General features: G+C 38.7%; 1 protein-coding gene across 1 annotated transcript in view; it reads left to right on the top strand.

Moving 5' to 3' along the window:
* The first annotated feature begins 371 nt into the window (after positions 1 to 371).
* Positions 372 to 18,452, top strand: part of FBXO11 (F-box protein 11) — an 89,732-nt gene continuing 71,651 nt past the window's right edge. The window contains exon 1 of the mRNA XM_066267080.1: positions 372 to 1,370. Within this exon, the coding sequence (XP_066123177.1) occupies positions 1,145 to 1,370 (226 nt within the window). The 5' untranslated portion in view covers positions 372 to 1,144. The remainder of the gene's footprint in view (positions 1,371 to 18,452) is intronic.

Genomic DNA, 18,452 nt, shown 5'->3' with positions numbered 1-18,452 from the left:
CCCCATTACATCAGCAGCCCCCGCCCTTTCCTCCGAGCACCTCCTCTCCTAGAACCTTCGCTACGCACTGGCGCTCCCTTCGCCCACCCCCTGCTCTATTATATGCCCTGATACCTCCCCATTATCACCCGCCCCACCACACCCCCCCTCTCCCTCTTCCCCCTCCTTAGCAGGGGAGGGAGGGCACCCTCGAGAGGAAACAAGGCGTTGAACCAAGGGACTTCGCGATAAGAGCGGAAGCCTCATTGGCTCGAAGGTTGTATGGGCGCCTCCAATTGGCTTCTCGGTAGGAATCCCCGCCCCTCTCTTCCCCGCCCATTCACCCCTCCCCCCGCTGCCTGGTGGCCCTCCCTCGCGCCCCTGACCAGCCCCGCGACGGGGAGGGACCGACTGGGCGAGTGGAGGCTTCGGTGGTGTCAATGGCTCCTCCTGCCACGGAGCAGCAGCAGAAGCCGCGGCGACAGGGCTGAGGAGGAGGAGGAAAGGTTCCTTTAAGGAGGAGGAACGACGACGCCTCTTTTTCCCCCTATCTCCTCCTTTCACGCTCATTTCCCCTTCGCCGAGGAGAGAAGGGGGGAGGAGAAAGAAGAGACCGAAGAAAGAGAGAAAAAATTCCTCTCAGAAATCTCTTTCAGGGGGTGTGGGGGGGAGGAAGAGGAAAAAAAAAAAAAAAGCCGGGCGCCCCCTGCTCCCTCCCTCCCTCCTCTCCCTCTCTTCTCCTTCTCCCTTCCTCACCCTCCCGCCCACTACCCCCGCCGCCGGAGACGCCGCTCGGGAGTCGGCGGGACCGGGGTCTGCTTTCTCGGCCGCCGACGCCGCGCTTCCCCTCGGGATCGCCAGGCGGCCGGACGCCCTTTCTTTCTCTCGCTCTGCCCGTCTTCTGTCTCCGTCCCTCGCGGCCGCCCCGCCCGGCGGCCTCGGCCTTCCCCGTGCGTCAGGCCCGCCCGCCCGGCCTTGCTCGGTCTCTGTCTCCGCGGGCCTTTCTCTGGACTCGGGGGCTTGCTCGCCCCCTCCGCCCTGACCGTCTCCCCTTCCCCTCGCTCCCTTTCCTTCCTCCCCCCTTCTCCCCACCCCCTTCTCCGGCCGAAGAGCTCGCTGTGCGTGTGTGTGTCCCTCCGCCAACGCCGCCACCTCAGCCCGGCAGATGAACTCCGTCCGAGCCGCCAACCGGAGACCCAGGAGAGTGTCGCGGCCGCGCCCGGTGCAGCAACAGCAGCAGCAGCCCCCGCAGCAGCCGCCGCCGCAGCCGCCTCAGCAGCAGCAGCCGCAGCAGCTGCCTCCGCCGCCGCCGCAACAGCAGCAGCAGCCTCCCCCGCCACCACCGCCGCCTCCGCCGCTGCCCCAGGAGCGGAACAACGCCGGCGAGCGGGGTAAGGCCGCGCTCCCCTCGCGTCGCCCGCCGGCTCGGGCGCCTGGCCGTTGGGGACTCGCGGGGAGGGAGGTCGGAGCGAGCGGGGGCGGTAGACGAAGGCGGGTCCCCCGGTGCCGCAGTGTCAGCCCGACCCGGGCCCCGGCCGGCAGGAAAAGCCGCGGCTTCCCCACTGGCCCGGGCTCTCGCTCAGGCCGCGCTTTGTTCGGTTTCGGGGCTCGGCACCCTCTACCTCCACCCATCCCTCTGGCTTCCCGGTTAGCTCTCAGACCCCGCTGGAGTCTGCTGGTGGCTGGGGGAGGGGGCGAAGGCGGAGGGTGGGATTTCCCCCTTTTCTGCTGCCTTTCCCGGTTTAGTCTCCCTCTTCCTGAGGGGAGGTGGGGAAAACAACTGGGAGTGATCGGGCGGTGAGGCTGGCTGGGGAACTTGTTTTCCCCCTTTTCTCTGTTAGCCTCCCCCTTCCTGTGGAGGAGGGGAGAGGGGGAGTCAGAGTGGTCCGTGGTGTTGGCCGGGGAACTTGTTTCCCCCGCCCCCCGCCCTAGTCACGGGGTAGGGGGAAGCAGCGACTCCTCTCCCAACCCCACAGTGTTTGCTGCGCAGTTTGGCTTTAGTTGCAGAACCCCTTGGCAGGACCCGTTAAATCAAGACCTTTAAATAAATAAATATAGAATCCATCGGCCATTTCCAGCCCCCTCCCTCGCGTTCAGTGCAGTTACTCTAACGTTCTATCTACACCCCTGCCTGCCCTCCCTCAGCGAACCCCACGCCGCCGTCCTGCCCTCCACCTCTTAGAGGGGTTTGAGCGCCCCTTCCTTAGACCTGGCCCCTTGGTGCGTGTGTGCTGTGTGTGTTGTGTCCAAGGCCTATTGAAATGTGTCATTTGGACCCAACTGTGCAGCTCTGTCTGGTAACCACCATTGTCTAAGGGCTGAGGCTCCCAGGGGTTGGATTCTTGCTCTAGCAAAAATAATGTTCAGTTCTACTTGGACGATGTGGTTATTTTGGGAGGTTTATGAGGTGGGGTGTTGCACCGTGGTCTCCAGATGTAACTATTTTCTTTATTAGCTGCCTTCAGTGGGGTGGAGGTCAGTACCATATTTATGTGTACGGTTGTTGTTTTTAGGAGGAGGGGAATTGTTAGGAGACATTTTGCGTGTTTTCGTTGGCGGCTTAAGGTTAATTTTACATGCGTTGGTTGTCACACCTCTTTGATTAAGGTAATTGAGATTAAAGCCCTTTTCAAAATGATACATTCTTTAAAAACTGTTACAATGTTGTACTTGATCAAAATATTTAACAAATGAAAGAGGGAGATGATAATCTGAAAAATAGTTTAAAGGTTTTCACTAGTCACAGTTATAGATAGTCCTTGAGAAACAGTTTGCTGTATGTTGCTTGAAAGTGTGGTGTTTCAAGCCAGGTAGAGGTCTTGTGTAACATTCCTGATACATGTGTTAAAGATTCTGTGATACATTTACAAGTTTTGTGGGGTTTTTGTAAATTAAAAATATTTGTAGTTTAATCATTTCCTTTATATTTGCATATCAGGGGTCTCCTGTGTTCCATTCAAATAACATTCACGTGTCTTTCCAGAATTGGCACTATATATGTAATATGTAATAGAATTGACTTTTTTTTTTTTTTTTTTGAGAAAACATACTGGATTGAAATCCTCGAGTATATTTTACTGCTGGATATACAGCCTTTTCAAGGTGTAATGATTTGTTAATACCATTAGCACTGAATCACATTCTTTCAGCCAACTTAATTTAGTCCCGCTGTATGTTTAAATGTTTATTCTTAATCACCTTTTCACAGTTTGTGTTTTATTTCAAACTTCCTTGTGATACTTTTATCTTGGACACTTTTCCTTTGAAATTATTAGCTAAGAAAGTCTTGTTTCCTTTTGAAGTAAGTTGACTTAGTTGTTGATAGTCACCTCAGTGTGTTTTCTTTTCATTGATGTCCATAAGCTGACTAAGATGTTAATGAATCAGAATTTCAGTACTGTATGTACCTTACCAAATGGTAAATCAAATTCAGTGTAGAATTGTTGCTTTGCTGCAAGCTAGTAGAAATTGTTCTGGAGATTCCATGTTGGCACAGAGGGGAAAAGAACTTGCTGAGTAGTTTTCAGGAAAAGTGCTATGGATTTAGAGGGCAAATAAATGTCCTCAAGATGAAGAAAACAAAGATGAATTAAAAGACTAAAAATAATATTTTGCTGGCTTTATGTAAAAATATGTCATTCTTTGAAAATTGGCAGTTTATTATACTACATTTTTTTAACATATAGTTCACATAATAATCAGAAGTTAGCCAAGAAGAATATTTTTTATTTTAAAAAGTTTTATGGAGCATGCAAAGTGTCACTATTTCTGGTTTGGATTGGAGGTTTTATTGTTTAAGGACTTTGACAAGGTAATTAAGGAACTACAGCTAACACGTGTTGGGGGGTGTTACTAACTATTAATGGATATGTAACTTGCATTAGAGTCTTGGATAGAGTTTCATAGTAGTGGCTCAGACAACTTTCCAGGTAGGGAATTGAAGAAGTGAGATTCACTGGTTTAAGATAAGTTAATTCAATCTCTATATAAAATAACTTTACATAAATTAGGATGGGTTTTTGGCTCTTCAGTGGTAATAAAATAGCATATTTTCAAGCAAAAATTCTGTCAAGACTGGTTTTTAGTTGCTTCTTTGCCCACAGGTTAATTGGTCTGAAAACTTCCTTGACATCTTCTTAAACACACACACACACACACACACACACACACACACACACACACCGCCAATGGTTGAAGAAGAAACAACCTTATAGTATGTAATCTTAATGAGGATTTTCCAGTGTTCAAGAGAAAGAATTTCTTACATTAATAGTCCACTAATCATTAGTTTTTCAGTCTTTTAATGTAAATTCCCGAGTTTAGGATTTTGTATACCACTTTAAGCTGATGGAAAATAATTTGCGTTCCACATAGGGATGCTTTGATAATATATTCCAGAGTCACTGAAATTGAAAGTAGTGTGGGGTTGTATATTTTATATTTCTCTTTTAAAACATTAAAAAGATTTTAGCTTTTGCAACTTGTTCTGAATTTATCTTGATACCAATTTGGTTGGCAGTTTTTGTAGAAGTATGAGGAAAGCTTACAAGTCTGCAGGAGTGCTATGTATTCTGAGTACTTTTAGTTTTTAGTTGTTAAAATTGATTCCTTTGCATAAGTAATAAATGCATATACCCGCACTCAGCTACTAAATCATCCTACTTAGAATCAGTCACTATTAGTTTCTAATTTATTATACTTTAATAAAAGATGAAATTTGACATCTGAAAATAATTTTGATATAGAAGTTTTTGAAAATAAGTATAATTTTTGTTTTAATTAAATATTATTTTGAAGTGCTGAAGTTTTAACCGATCATTTATAGTTGAAGAAAATTAATGATATTAGTGGATTTTGCTATTGATCTCTAGTCTGAAATAATTGTAGAGAGTAAAAACTTAAGTCTCTTTAAATCCCATAAAGGGGTAGGCAAAAGTAGGTTTACAGTTGTATGTATGTGTGTGTGTGTATATATATATAATAGTTTATTCTTGAATTATTATTATATTATTGTATTATAACTTAAACCTACTCTTGCCCACCCTGAATTTGTGGCATAAAAATATCACATGACTCTGAAATTAAAGAATTTTTCATTGAATTTTTGGAAATAACTCAGTAGTATATTACCTAAAATATTCCTAATGGAGCTACATATTTATATCTGCAGCATCCAGGAAATTCCTTAGTGTTCTAGTCATGCATGTTAATTTTACTTTCTGTCGGATTGTCCTGGCCCATGATATTTTACTTTCAGGTTTTTCCTGCTACTTATAGAATAAGGAACTCTTCTACAACCTTTCCAGATAGAAAATTTCTGGACAAGGAACATTATTTTTCCTGTTTGGGAATTAAGTACTGTGGGTTACTATTCCCCAGTCTGGTGGCTAAACCTTCATAATATTTACATCCCATGAAGAGGAAGGATGCTGAGTGTGTGTGTGTGTGTATAAAAAGAAAAGCCTGTTTTCTCAAAACTTATAAATGATTTGAGGAATAGAAATGGGATAATGACAATGCTGATATCAGAGTTCTGCTAATTAGGCCTAAGGGTTGTCCCTGTACTACTTTTCTCTTAACTGGTAATTCTGGCAAACTCAAGGAAAGGCCAGCCCCTGGCTTGTTAGTGAGTATGGTTGGACCTACCTAGAATTGGCAGAATTCAAGGCTAGTATTTTCTTAGGGTTTTTTTTTTCTATTTGTTTTAGCTTTGGAAATAAACAGTCTGTAATAATGAGTTATTTCGACTTGAGTTCTCTTATTCCCTGTTCTAAAAACTTACTCTTAATGTTATGTCTGTTAGGATTATTCTGATTTAGACTTTTCTTTTTATTAATTTATCAGCCCTTTGAATTGCATTCTTATCTTCCAGAGAACTCTGGCTAATATCTGAGATTGCTAGCAAGGTACCCCAAAATTGCAGTTGTTACCTTTGGGAAATAGAGTTATAAAGAAGTGAAATATAAGGGAGGAGACATTTGGGTGGTATGATGAAAAGAGCTCAGAGTAAGATCACCTAGACCTGGGTTCTAATGTGGCTACACCTGTAAGGATCTGCTTGATATGAAGCAAGAATCTCTTGGAGCCTTACTTCATTGTCATTAAAATGGGAGTGATAACACTTACTGTATAGGAAAATTGTGAGGATAAGAGATAGCAGAGTACCCAGCACATGGTAGATGCTCAGTAAATGGCAGTTCTTTTAAATATTAATAGCAAGGAATGGAGTGGGCTGTATATAAAACTAAATTCAAGAGATAAAATATGAGTCATTAAAGAGTTTCTGGCATACCTCAAATTGGAATCTAGGCAATTTGTGAATCATTAATCTTACATCTACTGAATTAAACCATTCCTCGAAGAAAAAAATCAAGAAACATAAACAGAATAATGATAACATTATCATTTTTCTGCTTACATACTAGAGTCTGTGCTGCTTTCTCATACATTATCTCATTTAATCCTTAACAATTCTATAAGATGGATGTTAAATAGCAGTGAATGTGCATAGTAACAGAAGAATTTTAAAACTAATGATATCTAGTATTTCCATAAGCAAAGGGAAATAACAAAATACATTTGGCAGAAGGTCTCCCTCACTTTCAGGGAGGGAATAACCTAGCCTGTGTAGCACATCTTGTCTCCTGTCCTATCCCATCTATCCTTTTGGAAACAATAATGGAGTCTGATGTCCTTATTGTTAAATCATCTGGTTTCACATTTTCTAAGTTAACCTTTTGATAGTAATTTTACATCTCCTGTAGATTTGTCTCCAAAAGAGATTGCATTGTTTGCCAGCATTTTTTGTTTCTGGATTTTTGATGAGATCACTAAGCACTTGTACAAAGAAGGGTAGATTTTCCTTGAATTACTCATAAGGTATGAATAAAGGGTGTTAGGTCATTTTAGATCAGGGTTTATACCTAGACTGTTTCAGAAAGGAAAAAAAACGTGAATTAAATTAGACTTCAGCACTGATTTTGGCAGGTTTGTGGACTAATTGATCTTTTCTTACTATAGCTTGGTGTCTTTGCATGTGTAGTTTAGGGGTTTTATACGTTTTGTTAATAAAAGATAATGTGCTTAAACTTAATCCTTAGAAAAGAGGGAAATGAAACCAACTAACTTCAGTTACATAATTTATTTTAGTTGATGGCAAATATCAAAAATATTTATTTTACTTTGAAAATGAATGCATTGTATATATATTTTTTTATTTTAAAACATCCCAAATAAGATAACATGGTAAAAGCAAATATAAGTTCTGTATGGTAGTTGCTTATTCTCCCAATTTCTAAAAATACAGTTGTCAAATGGAAAATTGTGTGACTGTTTAAAAAGAAGGAAAAAATTTGCTATTCTCTCAATTGATGGCTAAGCCTTAAAAAAAATTAAGGAATACTTCCACATCTCATGAGAGACAAGGTGACATTTATCTATTTTGTGAAAAGAGCCTACTTTTCTGTTTTCTCAAAGCTCAGAAATTATTTAGTGATAGAAATGGAGTAACAGTCCATATTTTTAAATTATTTTTCTGGTAACAGTGATAATCTTAGTTTCACTATTTTCCCCTAGTGTATCACAACATTCATTCTCCAATTGGTTGAGTTGGGTTGTGTCAGAATCTTTGTTGAAATTTTTTATTTAGTGTGACATTAACTGACTTACTAAATGGGTTCAACCTGTGGCATTGGTTTCTGTAGTACCCTGTATTCATAACTGACTTTGAGTCAAATTAACTTTTGCTGGTTTGACTAATCTGCTTGAGTTTAGATCTCAGAATTCTTTTTTACATTCAAGTATGATTTTGCATGCATGGGATATAATGTAATATATAACACATGTAAGATGTGGCTTTATGAGAATCTTAACACCTCGAAGGAAGAAAGTGGGGAAGAGAAAGAGCATATAACTATATTTTAAAATTATTTTTACTTATTGATTTTAGATAGAGAGCAAGGGGTGATGAGAAAGAGAGAGAGAAACGGTTGATTGGTTGTTTCACTTATTTATGCATTCACTGGTTGATTCTTGTATATGCTCTGACTGGGGATCAAACCCACAACCTTGGCATTCAAGATTGGCAATTAGGACGAGGCTTTAACCAACTGAGCTGCTTGGCCAAAGCAAGCATATATTCTCCTGTTATATTTTGAGATGGACAAGGTTGGTGTACAGTATATAATGTCACTAGTAATTGTTTCTTTATGCATAATTAATCATTTTGAAAAAAGAAAAATAGACTTTAAGGAAAATTAGAAGTCAGTAAAATTTAACAAATAAAAATTAGGAGGCATTCCAGGTTTGTGTCATGGCAGAGAAGAAAGATAAAAGAAGATTTATTTGAAAGAAATGGGGATGGGTAAAAATATTTTTGGCAGTGATGTCATACGGTAAACCAAATGGTGGAATCATTTATTTTTCTTTACCTAGAAGGCTGTATGTTAAAAATAGCCACAGAAGTAATTCACAGTTGTGAACATATTACTGATATGTTCACATTCTTTTGAAATGCATTTGCATTTTTAATAAACTGATTACTTAGTCAAGTTTTTGGTATTTTAGGTGCAATAAAAGATAAGAGAATGCCTGACCTGTGGTGGCGCAGTGGATAAAGCGTCGACCTAGAAATGCTGAGGTCGCAGGCTCGAAACCCTGGGCTTGCCTGGTCAAGGCACATATGGGAGTTGATGCTTCCTGCTCCTCCCCCTTCTCTCTCTCTCCCTCTCTGTCTCCTCTCTAAAAATGAATAAATAAAATAAAAATTAAAAAAAAAAAAGAGAAGAGAAATTAGTGATTTGGACAAAGACTTTTTGGGAGTAGTATGTCCTCAGAGGCAAAGTAAGCGTGTCAGGAAGGGGGGAAAGTAGAAGATTCTTGCAAGAATCACTTACCTTACACATTTTATTGTTTTTCCTAATCTACTTCTAACCTAAAAAAATTTTTTTTAAGTTTCACTTTTGTTTTTTCCAGAACACTAATTTTGGGTAAGAGTTGGAATGGAGAGGATAAAGAATTAGAGCAGATAGGAGTGCTAGTATTATGGGTCTTTTTTTTAAAAAAAGAGGAGGGAGAGAGAGAGGTGGGGGTGGGGAGTGGGACACATCAACTTTTAGTGGTTGCCTCTCGAATGAGTCTTAAGCAGGCAAGCCCAGGGTTTCAAACCAGTGACCTGAGCATTCCAGGTCTATGCTTTAGCCTCTGCACCACTACAGATCAGGCAGTATTAAGGGTCAGTTAATAGTGGTCATCTGAATTAGAAACACAAGGCATGTATAGTCATTTCTGTATGTTTATATGTAAATATATAATTATTCAACTTGTGGAAATTGATGTTTTTAACTAAGGTCATGAAAGTATACAAGTGCACAAATCATTGGTGTATACAGCTTTATGACTTTTTCTCAAAATGAATACATCTGTGTAACCAGTAATGCCTGGATTAAGAAATAAAACACTGCTGGCATTACCAGTCACTACTCTTAATCCTGTCTTTCTTTCTAACTGCTTGAATTAGTTTTACCTATTTTTGAACTTTATGTTAATGTAATTACCAAGTATGTATTCTTAGGTGTCTGACTTGCTTAATATTTGTGAGTTCAATCCATTGTGTTGCTTGTAGTAATAGTTTGTTCATTCTTGTTGCTGTATAATATTATATTGTATGAATAGACTACAATTTATCCATTCTGCAATTGATCAACATAAAGTTGTTTTCATCTTTGGCTGTCAGGAGTACTGCTACTATGAACATTTTATGCACATCTACATATCTTTTGGTGGAACACATGCACACATTTTTTAGTATTGCTTATCTTTACCCAAAGGCAAAATTTTCATTTACTTTACAAGAAATAGAAGAAGAAACAGCTCTAAGATACAATTATGACTTCTCATGATTATGTTGCTAAAACAATTGATGGTTTTATTTTAGATATTACTGTTTTTCTTAATTCGTTTAGTATGTCCACTCTAACATCCTTTAACAGTCCAGTGTTAATCAGGAAGTTTGCCCATCAGTTTAATATGTGTTAATTTTTTCCAAATATTATAGGTTGGATTATTTTGAAGAGGGGGGAAATTTTTATTTAGGAATTTTAAAAAAACACTGTGGACTTTAATATGTGATTCTGAGTCTTTATTCCTAGGAAACCCTGTTGTTTCTTTTTGCTGCTGACATAAATATTTTTGTTCCTTCATTGCAGTTCGGAACCCTGTTTCTTACTACATTTTAAGCTTATCCTTTTAACTCCTCTGAAAATATTTTGCTATTGTGTGGTCGGTTTTTATTTTATTTCTCTTTCTGCATATCTTGATTATTTTTTGTTGATTACATTCAGTTTATTTTAAAATTATAAAACTTTCACAGAAAAATTGGGATATATTTTACTTTCAAAGTTGTTTTTCTAGTCCTTGACCAGATCTGTCAGTTACTGCTGTATAGGACGAGGGTGTACAAGTGTTTGGCAGCATTATAAGTTCTTCCTCAAGTGAAAGCTTGTGTTAAAGTTCTAATGGCTTATAAGCTTGTTCCCCCATAATAGGGCTATGTTCTTAAGGAATTATTTTTTTTGAAACTGATGATATAGTAGCCTTAGATATAAAAAGAATAAGATTTCATTACTTCATGTTTACTCTTTCAGCACTTAGCACTCCAGTGCTAGTGCTAACAGTTGTTCTTTCTTGTCTATGACAAGCAGTATGAGAGAGACTGCCACCTTCCTTTCAATCTTTTTTCTTCTCTTTTTAAAAACACATAGCCACATTCAGTAAATGTTGCTATAAAGTTTGACCCTAAGGAGCCAAACCTTTTTCAGAATGGCCTTTTTTTTAGAGTATTACCTTAATCTGATTTCTAAATTAGGGGATTTTGAATAAGGTGACTACTGAGATGCTCTAAAAAAGTCTTTCTGTGCCTGACCAGAGGTGGCACAGGGGATAGAGCATCGACCTGGAAAGCTGAGGTCCCAGGTTTGAGACCCTGAGGACTCCAGCTTGAGCCCAGGGTTGCTCATTTGAGCAAAGGATCATCAACATGATACCAAGGTCACTGGCTTGAGCCCAGTAATTGCTGGCTTGAAACTCAAATGTCACTGACTTGAGCAAGGGGTCACTGGTTCAGCTTGAGCCATCTCCCTACCTCCCCATCAAGGCACATATGAAAAGCAATCAATGAATAAAATTTCTGCAACTATGAGTTGATGTTTATCATCTTTCTCCCTTCCTGTCTGTCTACCCTGTCTGTCTGTATGTCCAAAAAAAAATCTGTATCATTTGAATTACCAGTATAAATCAGATCTGACTTTGTTAGGCATTACTATATGGACACTGTTCTTGCCTTTTGGAACTTGAGATAGAGACTGAATTGCAAATCAGTGTTTTCATTGTCTTCTGAGGGGAGGGGAAAAAGAGAGAGAGAGATTGATTCATTCATTCATTCATTCATTCATTCATTCATTCATCATTTGTGTCCTTACCCTTATTCTGTTTGCAAGACCAGAGTCTTTTAGAGTGTTTTTCTGTGAGACACTATGATAATGGTTTGTTGCCCAGTCTGTTGGCACAGTAGATATAGAGTGTCATCCCAGAGTACTGAGGGTGCCAGCTTGACCCTGAGGTCTTTGGTTCCAGCTCTGGTCGGGGCACATAGAGGAAATCAGTGGGTGTAAGAATAAGTAGTACAGTGAGTTGATGCTTGTCTCTCTCTCCTTCCTGCCCCCCAAAATCAGTGGGAAAAATGGTTAAAACCCTCTACTGTCTGATGGTATATTTTACCTTTTAATCATCCATTGGATTACCTCTGTGCCACACTTAGAAACTTGTTGCAGACCAAAGATTAATCTAAGTGATAGCATGTTTATATATAAGTGGTTAAGAAAGAAACATGTGCCTAGTGAAGGAAATTAACCTGCAGAGTTGGGGTCATTCATTTTGTTCTCATAGTATCATTCTTCACTATATTCATTGTTTTGCCCTTATATCCAGAAACTGAAAGGAGGAGGACAGGTTTAAGTTAGATTATATATTGCTAGAATCTAAACTCCATATACCAAATAATTTAACTCCAGATTCTGTCTTGGTATTTCTTTTGCTATATCTTATAGTGACCATGTCCTCTTTATTTCTGAGTCATTTGATTTGAGACCCTTTTAGACAAAATCTTTAAAGCTGAAAGGCTGAGCTGGGAGATCTAGATGTAGTGAGTTCGTACAGGATCTGTCAAGTTAAGTGTGGTTTTAGAGGGCTAGGAAATGTCACGTACCAGTCAAAGACATGCATTAATAACACAGTGAAACTGGGAATACAGTATACACTCTTGATTTTGTGAAGTGTCTCAAAATTTGGGGTGAAATGTTAGCAGTAGTGTCTTGGGATTGATGGAGGTGAGGTGATTTTTATCTATTTTTGAGTGAACAGAGGAGGCAGGGAGGGAGATGAGAGATGAGAACCATCAATTCTTGTAGTTGTCACTTTAGTTCAGTAGTTCTCAAACTTTTTGAAGTCGAGGCACATTTAAAATCCTACAAATAATTGTAGGCGCACTATATACAAATTTCTGAGAAATATAATAATTAAGTCAAATATCTTCTTTAGAAAAAAATATAAAGTCCAAGCGTGCTTTTATGGTAATTAAACAAAAAAATACAACAAAATTAAATTTATTCTGACATTAAAAAACATTTTTGTTACATTTTTTGTTATGCTTTTTAGAATTCGTAAAAAAGGGGTTAAAAATTTAAAAACAAGTTATCTTTTTATATATAAACATTCTGAGTAAGATTTAGTAAATTCGACAGGTTCTGGCGCGAATATGTTGAGTTTTTTCATTCTTGTGTTTATGAGAAACATGAGCCTGATGTGTCCTAGCGATTTCTTCAATATTTGGACATATATTTGAAAGGCAAACTCTTATTTCATCGCCAATATTTTGAAGAATTCCTCTCTTCTTACTCTTAATTGTGTTGAGAGTAGAAAATCCTAATTCACATAAATAGGATGTTGAATTTGTAGTAAAATGTTCAAAGCTTTTTTAGATATTGCCACATGTTCTTCTTTTATAGAAATCCAAAAGGCTTCAAGAGACAATTCCTTATGTTTAATCATCAATCCAAAACCCTCACCATACGTATCATCTTAACTTTACACCAAACAAAGGATAGAAGAAACTTGCCTTCAGTCTTTCCAGGAAACATGGGGGATAGTGGAAACAATCCAGCACCACAGTTGTAACAGCCTTTTGCAACCTAATCAGGCAAGTGAGGTGGAGGGTTGGGCAGACAGTTTACAGCCAGTTCCCCACATGTCCCCCCAAAATCTAAATTCCAAAAACCCTGTTGGTTTTTTGGTCCCTAACAGGCACATATTTTTCTGGAATACCATAGGGCGCACCTGGAAAACTTCTAGGGTGCACCAGTGCACTCTGGCGCACACTTTGAGAACCACTGCTTTAGTTGTTCATTGATTGCTTCTTTTTGTGCCTTGAAGAAGGGGAGCTCAAGCCAAGACAGTGACTCCTTGCTCAAGCCAGTGACCTTGGGATCCTGTTGATGATCCCACACTTAAGCTAGTGACCTTAGGGTTTCAAACCTGGGATCTCATCATCCCAGGTCAGTGCTCTATCCACTGCGCCACCACTGGTCAGGCAGTGAGGTGATTTTTGTTACTATTTCTACATTTCTTTGTTTTTCAAGTACTATATGGAATCTGGAAGGAGGGAGATTTGTGTGTGTGTGTATATATATATGTATATCTATATACTGTGTGTATATATAGATATAGATATATTCAGTGAAAGAAGGGGAGGCAGAGACAGACTCCTGCATGAGCCTCGACCAGGATCCACCAAGCAAGCCCACTAGGGGCAACTCTCTGCCCATGTGGGGCATTGCTCTTCTGCTCATCAACCAAGCTCTTAGCTCCTGGGGCAGAGGCCACGGAGCCATCCTCAGCGCCAGGGGCCAACTTGCTCCACTGGAGCCATGGCTGCAGGAGACGGATAGAGAAAGATAAAGAGAGAGAAGGTGGAGGGGTGCAGAAGCAGATGGTCGTTTCTCCTGTGTGCCCTGACCAGGAATCAAACCCAGGATATCCACACACCAGGCCGATGCTCTACCACTGAGCCAAACTTCCAGGACCAAAAGAATTTAATAGTTCTGATTGTGTTGTGAACTCCTACTATTGTTTGGTTTGGTGATATAGTCTCCACAGGAGTCATTCTAAATTTGAATAAAAACTTAAAATTTTCCATTTTTCAGTGCTATTATGTTTTAAGTGCTTATGGAAATTTTTAGTTTTGTATTCATAGTAACTTTAGGATAATAATTGACACTGTCATAGGTAATGAGGACAATTAATAATCAGGAAGTCAGAATTAAAAACAAAATTTTTTTTTTTTTTTTTTTTTTTTATTCATTTTTAGAGAGGAGAGAGAGAGAGCCAGAGAGAGAGGAGAGAGAGACAGGGGGGAGGAGCTGGAAGCATCAACTCCCATATGTGCCTTGACCAGGCAAGCCCAGGGTTTCAAACCGGCGACCTCAGCATTTCCAGGTCGACGCTTTATCCACTGCGCCACCACAGGTCAGGCCAAAAACAAAATTTTTTATTCAAACTTTGAGCCAATGATTCTGTCTGTCTAGGATAAGTTTGTGACTACATATTATGGTAGTAAATACAAATAGTATTTTAATTACATGCCTGGCTGTATGATGGAAGATGGAAATACAGTATATAAACAACTGGATAATTAGAAAAGAGAAATTTATTTGGTCACAACAGGTGGCTATTCTATACCTTAGGTATGATATGGACTCAGGTCTATTTGATAATGATGTGGGGATATTTTCTTTTCATAAAAGTGGAATTAGCTCTTAAGAAGTAGATGACTATTGCCTGACCAGGCGGTGGCTCAGTAGATAGAGCGTCGGACTGGGATGCAGAAGAACCCAGGTTTGAGACCCCGTCGTCGCCAGCTTGAGTGCGGGCTCATCTGGTTTGAGCAAAAGCTCATCAACTTGGACCCAAGGTCTTTGCTTCTCATCTCTCGGAATCAGAGAAAGGGATACATAGGGACAGACAGACAGGAACGGAGAGAGATGAGAAGCATCAATCATCAGTTTTTTGTTGTGATTAGTTGTTCATTGATTGCTTTCTCATTTGTGCCTTGATCGCGGGCCTTCAGCAAACCAAGTAACCCCTTGCTCGAGCCAGCGACCTTGAGCCAGTGATCTCAATAGAAGAGATCACTAAGGAAGATTATAAACTTCCCCTTTTTAGTGGCAACTTTAGTATAAGATATTTTAATTATCTTAGAGATGGTAATTAGAAATTACAGAATGTTGGAAATAGAACTATAGTCTTGAGGTTTATTCCTTTGTACAAAGTGATAGTTGGAATTAGAACCTAGGTCTCTTGACTCCCAGTTATCTGTTCTGTTAGACAATTCTAGTATCATTCTGTTCATTTTTCAGTTGAGTAATTGGTTGAACCTATATATCTGGTAAAAGTTTCTGTAATCTTAGTTGAGCTAAACAAACATTAATCTGTTTGGAATACTTATTCAGTAACTTAAAAAGAAAATGCAAGTAAAAAAAAAAAGAAAATGCAAGTAAAATTATAGTTTGTTTTTTATTGGTTGACTTAATTTTTTTCATTAGTTTTAGCTGTGACTGGTTGAAAATAAAGCAGTTGTATTATTCTGTGTAAGGTGAACCACATTGATGTTAGATTCATGTAATGATTCCCAGTGTAACTGATTTCAGATGCTTAAAAACTAGTTAATGCTTTTGAAAAAGTGAATTTCTTTTCTATGTGAATTCAGTGTCCGTATATGATAGCGATATTTCAGATCAATGAAGCAATAATTTACCAATCAAGAAATGATAATTGTGGGCCCTGGCCAGTTGGCTTAGCGGTAGAGTGTTGGCCTGGCATGTGGAAGTCACGGGTTCGATTTCTGGTCAGGGGACACAGGAGAAGCGCCCATCTGCTTCTCCATCCTTCCCCCTCTCCTTTATCTCTTTCTTCCCTTCCTTCAGTTAAGGCTGCATTGGAGCAAAGTTAGCCCGGGCGCTGAAGATGGCTCCATGGCCTTGTCTCAAGTGCTAGAATGGTTCCGGTTGCAACAGAGCAATGCCCCAGATGGGCAGAACATCACCCCCTGGTGGACATGCTGGGTGGATCCCAGTCAAGCCCCTGCGAGAGTGTCTCTCTGCCTCCCCACTTCTCACTTCAGAAAAATACAAAATAATAATAATAATAATTGTGACTTATCATTTAAAAAAACATTCAGTTAGTTTTCTACTTTGTTCAGTATCAAAAAATATATTCCAAGTGATTAAAAAGCACATTTTTGTAATTTTTAATATTTTTATTACAGGAAGAACATTTGACGTGAGATCTGTTTTAACAATTTTAAGACTACTTACAGTATTGTTAACTATAGATGAAATGTTATATATCAGATCTCAAGAACTTATCTTGTATAACTGAATCTTGAAATAACAACTCATTTTCCCTTCCCCCCAAATCCTGGCAACCACCCTTCTCCTCTACTATAAATTTGAGTGTTTTAGATGTCTCACATAAGTAGAATCATGTGGTATTTGTCTATCTGTAACTGGCTTATTTTACTTAGTAGCATAATGTTCTCCAAATAAGAATTCAATAGTTAGTAAAAATCATAAAAGAATTAGGAGAAAGTACTTTTCCCTAAACGAGACCAAAAGTAATCCAGAAGTCATTAAAGGGAATGATCAAGAAATTGACTTCATGGTGCTAATAAAGCTAAGGCAAATGACAGACTGGAAGAAAAAAAATTGCACCTTATCTAACATACACATGATTAATATCATGCATGAGTTTTTATGAAAAACATTTTAGAGATAAAATGTTATTGAGCTAAAACTGACTTTTAAAAAAGAATTATCTGCCATTTTATATACCTCCTCACTTTCACCATTCTCAGAAGCTACCACTGGCATGAATTAGATCCGAAACTGTTTGTTGCTTTTTAAAAATACTTTTTTACGTAGACTTGTACATCTTTAAACATTTAGTTCTAAGGTGTTGTGGTTGTTCTTATGGGAAAGTAAGAACTTGACTTCAAGATATGTATGGTTCAGTAGGGTTAAACAGGAACATAAAATCTTCTTTCAAAGGATACTTAATAAGTGAGTGGTATAAATCATGCGTACCTGGCACTCTAGAAATTTTTTAATGAGTGATAAGTGAATTAATGAATACAGAAGTATATAAAATTGAAAGGAAGTCATTTCTTTTCCTTTTCTCTTGTCCAACTCCCAGATGTAACTCTTAACTCTGTGTGTGTTACTTTTGAATTTTTAATGCACACATATATAAATATGCATACCTTTTTATGCTCAAAAGAAACACTATATTAATTTGTAAATTAAGTTTTTTTACTTATATCCTGGACATTTTCCTATATCAGTATAAAGTTACCTCTTTTTTTTTTTACATTTGCAAAAATAGTCCTTTATATGAATGTACAACAATTTTTATTAAATGTACCTCTTGATTTAGGTTCTTACTCTAATTCTGCTATTATAGGACTTCAGTGAACATCTTTGTAGAGATATGTTTATGTCAATATTTCAAAAAATAGTTTCATAAAAATGAGTTAAGTCAAAGGGATATTTGCATTTTCATTGGATAAATGTTGCCAAATTTGTTATTTTAAATAACTCCACTATTAATATATGAGATTAAATGTTAATGAATGAATGAATACATGAAATACTTAAGAGTAGAGGGGAAACTAGGCTGAGGGCTGAAAAGGTTTGGAAAGACTTCCCAGAGAAAGCGGATACTTAAACTAGATCTTGAAGAATTGAGTATGTCACAGATAGAGGAAAGGGGGATGGGGAAGAGGGTATTCTTAGTAAGAGGAAATGGGCCAGACAAAGGGCATTGGAAGAGTTACCAGGACAGACTTTTTTACTCTGTCACCATTCTCTCTTCATCTTTTGGTTTACTTTATGTTGGTATTTCTTTTCCAAAAAGGAAATTAAAGGTGAATATAGGCACTCTTCTGTCTTCAAGGCTTTACCACTGGTGTAATCTAAATTTTTTAGCTGAGAATTCAGTCTTCTACACTTTAGTTAGCTGTTTTTCTTTTGTATGATTTTTCCTTTGACAGACTTCATATACCTATTCTTGAATGAACTGTGCACATTACTATTCCATATATTTATATATATTCACACATATATGTGTATGTGTATATATAATTTTTTTGACAAAGACATAAAATTTTGCAATCAATTGTTGCTTGACTTTGAATTGATCACTTTCTTTTGTGCCTCCAGCCTTCTTGGTAGCTACCCATATCCCAACCTCAAGTGCTTACTATCATTTACAGTTTTTAGTAGGTCCATTTATGCTTAATATACGAAGGATTATTGGTAAATATTTGATAATATTTTTTATAGTAAGCTCATCTTATTCTATAAATG

Source organism: Saccopteryx bilineata, chromosome 3 (assembly GCF_036850765.1).
Source record: "Saccopteryx bilineata isolate mSacBil1 chromosome 3, mSacBil1_pri_phased_curated, whole genome shotgun sequence".
In the NCBI taxonomy this organism is placed as follows: Eukaryota; Metazoa; Chordata; class Mammalia; order Chiroptera; family Emballonuridae; genus Saccopteryx; species Saccopteryx bilineata.
This window is presented reverse-complemented; position numbering and strand designations above follow the sequence as displayed.